Here is a 5,145-nt window from a genome sequence, read left to right as displayed (position 1 = left end):
AGTGTGTGTGTGTGTGTGTGTGTGAGAGAGTGTAAGTGTGTGTGAGAGTGTAAGTGTGTGTGAGAGTGTGAATGTTAGTGAGTGTGTGTGTGTGTGAGAGTGTGTGTGTAAGTGTAAGTGTGTGTGAGTGTGTGTGAGAGTGTGAGTGTAAGTGTAAGTGTGTGTGAGTGTGTGTGAGAGTGTGAGTGAGAGTGTAAGTGAGTGTGAGTGTGTGTGTGTGTGTGAGAATAAGTGTGTGTGAGAGTGTAAGTGTGTGTGAGAGTGTGAATGTGAGAGTGTGAGTAAGTGTGTGTGAGTGTGTGTGCGTGTATGTAAGTGTGAGAGAGAGTGTGAGTGTGTGAGTGTGTGAGAGTGTGAGTGAGAGTGTAAGTGAGTGTGTGTATGTGTGAGAGAGTGAGTGTAAGTGTGTGTGAGTGTAAGTGTGTGTGAGAGTGTGAATGTTAGTGTCAGTGTGTGTGTGTGAGTGTGTGTGTGAGTGTGAGTGTGAGTGTGAGTGTGAGTGTGAGTGTGAGTGTGAGTGTGAGTGTGAGTGTGAGTGTGAGTGTGAGTGTGAGTGTGAGTGTGAGTGTGAGTGTGAGTGTGAGTGTGAGTGTGAGTGTGAGTGTGAGTGTGAGTGTGAGTGTGAGTGTGAGTGTGAGTGTGAGTGTGAGTGTGAGTGTGAGTGTGAGTGTGAGTGTGAGTGTGAGTGTGAGTGTGAGTGTGAGTGTGAGTGTGAGTGTGAGTGTGAGTGTGAGTGTGAGTGTGAGTGTGAGTGTGAGTGTGAGTGTGAGTGTGAGTGTGAGTGTGAGTGTGAGTGTGAGTGTGAGTGTGAGTGTGAGTGTGAGTGTGAGTGTGAGTGTGAGTGTGAGTGTGAGTGTGAGTGTGAGTGTGAGTGTGAGTGTGTGTGTGTGTGTGTGTGTGTGTGTGTGTGTGTGTGAATGTTAGTGTCAGTGTGGGAGAGTGTGTGTGTGTGTGAGAGAGAGAGAGTTATTTTAATATATGAAAAGTTAAATATTTTAAAACATTATATATAAATAATAAAAAAATATATATATATTCATTGTTTGTCTTTTTTTATTTTTTAATTGTTATTTATATATATATATATAAAATGTTAAATTAGGGCTGCACGATTATGACAAAAATCACAATTGTCGATTATTCCCTTGAAATTGTAATTGTAATTGCGATTTATTAATTACGATTATCACAATTTACATCGAATGATGTTTATACCATTGTTTGATGCAACTGCATGCCGTATTTTTATATGAAAATAAACAAGCTGAAAACACTCTAACTGAAAAACCTTTAGTGCTTTAAAAAGTAAAAATATGAATGGTATTATAATGTTATACTAAAACTAAAATTAAAATAATGGGAAAAACCCTTAAGATAACACGTAGAAAGAAAAAACGCATCTTAAGCACTCTTAAGAATAACATAAGTGGACTTTGAACAATTAATTGCCGCATATATATATATAATTTTTTTTTTTTAATGATTGTTAATATCAAAATATCAAATTACAGAAAATATCAAAATTGTCAAGGATCAACGTGTTCCAGCTTGTGTGTTAATTGTGTGTATTACAGAAACTCAGGTTCCAGGAGTCCCGAGTTCTCTTCATGTTCGTCCGCTTGTGAACCGAATCGTGGTGAGTTGGACTCCTCCAGAAAACCAGGACGTTTTAGTCCGAGGTTATAAAATCGGATACGGAATCGGCAGCCCTCATGCCCACACGGTCACTCTGGATTACAAGCAGCGCTTCTACAGCATCGATAACCTCGGTGGGTGTAACGCCACATATACTCAGTCACATGTCGACATTAGGTGTGTTTACAGACGTTTATTAATGTTTCCACTCCAGATCCCAGTTCCCATTACGTCATCACCCTCAAGGCTTTCAACAACATGGGCGAAGGCATTCCCATCTACAACAGCGCCACCACGAGACCTCAATCCGGTACGACACGCAAACTGAATGCATGATCGTTTGAGGTTTTTACTGTGCCAGCTTTCGCATGTCCATTCGGACAGGGTCAGATGACAAAAATACATACTTCATGTTATTTTGAAGCATATTTAACACAATTAACTGTGTCTCTCTTCTATCTAGCATCAGACATGTTTCTGTTTTCTGTTTTTGCACTAAAAACTAAGCACGGTGTAAATCTGTAACGCTTCAGGCTAGGGGTGTGCAATATTGGCAAAAATGATATAATCTCGATATTTTCTGGGATTTTAGCGATAATGATAATTAGATGATATTTTGCTGAGTGTGTTATTGTTCTGGTACCTTAAAGGGTTAGTTCACCCAAAAATGAAAATTAGCCCATAAATTACTTACCCTCAAGTCATCCTAGGTGTAAATTACTTTCTTCTTTCAGACGAATCCAGTCGGAGTTATATTAACAATTGTCTTTGATCTTTCAAGCTGTTTCATGCCACTCAGCGGGTGTTGCATGCTTCAGTCCAAAAGAAGTGAAATAAAAAGCGCCCATCCATAAAAGAAAAGTGTCTCACACGGCTCCGGGGGGTGAACAAAGGCCTCCTGTAGCGAATCCATGCATTTTTGTAAGAAAAATATCCATATTCAAAACGTAATAATCACTTTAATGTAGCTTGCGCTCACTGTTGTACACGGAAGCAGCTCCGCAAGGATGACGCATGAGTTCAGCTTTGTGCATGCGCCGGTGAGTCTCGTGAAAACCAACGTTTGTTACCAGGAGCAAAGGAAGCAAAGTGTCCTTACTTTAGCAAAGGAAAACCAGTCTCCTCTTGGATTATATCGAAATCCTCCAACATTCTTCTTTACAAATCCTCGTTTTGTACTTCTAATTAGTAACCGTTGTTTTGTTTTGATCTCTCCGCTGGGTTTCCGCGTACGTCACTTCTGAGCGGCGCATGCGCAAAGCTGAACTCATACGTCATCCTCCCGGAGCTGCTTCTGTGTTCAACAGTGAGCGCAAGCTACATTAAAGTGATTATTAAGTTTTGAATATGGATATTTTTCTTACAAAAACGCATGGATTCGCTATTGGAGGCCTTTGTTCACCCCCCGGAGCCGTGTGAGACACTTTTCTTTAATGGATGGGCGCTTTTTATTTCACTTCTTTTGGACTGATGCATGCAACACCCGCTGAGTGCCATGAAACAGCTTGAAAGATCAAAGACAATTTTTAATATAACTCCGACTGGATTCGTCTGAAAGAAGAAAGTAATTTACACCTAGGATGACTTGAGGGTAAGTAATTTATGGGCTAATTTTCATTTTTGGGTGAACTAACCCTTTAAGTGAGTACAACATATACAAGCACAAAATAATACACACTTTTTCATGAGAATGAGATTTTTTTATTTATTACAGTAATATACAGTGGGGCAAAAAAGTATTTAGTCAGCCACCAATTGTGCAAGTTCTCCCACTTAAAAAGATGAGAGAGGCCTGTAATTTTCATCATAGGTATACCTCAACTATGAGAGAAAAAAGGAGAAAAAAAAATCCAGAAAATCACATTGTAGGATTTTTAAAGAATTTATTTGCAAATTATGGTGGAAAATAAGTATTTGGTCAATAACAAAATTTCATCTCAATACTTTGTTATATACACTTTGTTGGCAATGACAGAGGTCAAACATTTTCTGTAAGTCTTCACAAGGTTTTCACACACAGTTGCTGGTATTTTGGCCCATTCCTCAAGAGCAGTAATGTTTTGGGGCTGTCACTGGGCAACACGGATTTTCAACTCCCTCCAAAGATTTTCTAGGGGGTTGAGATCGGGAGACTGGCTAGGCCACTCCAGGACCTTGAAATGCTTCTTACGAAGCCACTCCTTCGTTGCCCGGGCGGTGTGTTTGGGATCATTGTCATGCTGAAAGACCCAGCCACGTTTCATCTTCAATGCCCTTGCTGATGGAAGGAGGTTTTCACTCAAAATCTCACGATACATGGCCCCATTCATTCTTTCGTTTACACGGATCAGTCGTCCTGGTCCCTTTGCAGAAAAACAGCCCCAAAGCATGATGTTTCCACCCCCATGCTTCACAGTAGGTATGGTGTTCTTTGGATGCAACTCAGCATTCTTTCTCCTCAAGTTGAGTTTTTACCAAAAAGTTATATTTTGGTTTCATCTGACCATATGACATTCTCCCAATCCTCTTCTGGATCATCCAAATGCTCTCTAGCAAACTTCAGACGGGCCTGGACATGTACTGGCTTAAGCAGGGGGACACATCTGGCACTGCAGGATTTGAGTCCCTGGCAGCGCAGTGTGTTACTGATGTAGCCTTTGTTACTTTGGTCCCAGCTCTCTGCAGGTCATTCACTAGGTCCCCCCGTGTGGTTCTGGGATTTTTGCTCACAGTTCTTGTGAGCATTTTGACCCCACGGGGTGAGATCTTGCATGGAGCCCCAGATCGAGGGAGATTATCAGTGGTCTTGTATGTCTTCCATTTTCTAATAATTGCTCCCACAGTTGATTTATTCACACCAAGCTGCTTACCTATTGCAGATTCAGTCTTCCCAGCCTGGTGCAGGCCTACAATTTTGTTTCTGGTGTCCTTTGACAGCTCTTTGGTCTTGGCCATGGTGGAGTTTGGAGTGTGACTGTTTGAGGTTGTGGACAGGTGTCTTTTATACTGACAACAAGTTCAAACAGATGCCATTAATACAGGTAACCAGTGGAGGACAGAGGAGCCTCTTAAAGAAGAAGTTACAGGTCTGTGAGAGCCAGAAATCTTGCTTGTTTGTAGGTGACCAAATACTTATTTTACAGAGGAATTTACCAATTAATTCTTTAAAAATCCTACAATGTGATTTTCTGGAATTTTTTTTCTCATTTTGTCTCTCATAGTTGAGGTATACCTATGATGAAAATTACAGGCCTCTCTCATCTTTTTAAGTGGGAGAACTTGCACAATTGGTAGCTGACTAAATACTTTTTTGCCCCACTGCATGACACAAATCCTGCGATGGAGCATTCTCTCACACTAGGCTACTTTTGCTTGCTACTGGAAAAGTTAAAGGGGTCATATGACGTTGCTAAAAAGAACATTATTTGGTGTATTTGGTGTAATGAAATGTGTTTATGCTGTTTAAGGTAAAAAAAACACATTATTTTCCACATACTGTACATTATTGTTTCTCCTCTATGCCCCGCCTTT

At 40.6% G+C, this 5,145-nt stretch overlaps 1 protein-coding gene across 1 annotated transcript in view; it reads left to right on the top strand.

The window, feature by feature from the left end:
- Positions 1–1,574: 1,574 nt before the first annotated feature.
- The window catches only part of LOC107575327 (neogenin-like), a gene marked incomplete at its 5' end in the record, with an annotated part of 30,020 nt that continues 26,449 nt past the window's right edge, over positions 1,575–5,145 (top strand). Inside the window, 2 exons of the mRNA XM_016261724.1 lie at positions 1,575–1,769; positions 1,850–1,945. Coding sequence (XP_016117210.1) covers positions 1,575–1,769; positions 1,850–1,945 — 291 coding nt within the window. The remainder of the gene's footprint in view (positions 1,770–1,849; positions 1,946–5,145) is intronic.

The sequence above is a fragment of the Sinocyclocheilus grahami genome, unplaced genomic scaffold (assembly GCF_001515645.1).
Source record: "Sinocyclocheilus grahami isolate Dianchi unplaced genomic scaffold, SAMN03320097.WGS_v1.1 scaffold2572.1, whole genome shotgun sequence".
NCBI classification, from domain to species: Eukaryota; Metazoa; Chordata; class Actinopteri; order Cypriniformes; family Cyprinidae; genus Sinocyclocheilus; species Sinocyclocheilus grahami.
Note: the sequence above shows the minus strand (reverse complement) of the source record. Positions and strands in the feature narration are given on the sequence as shown.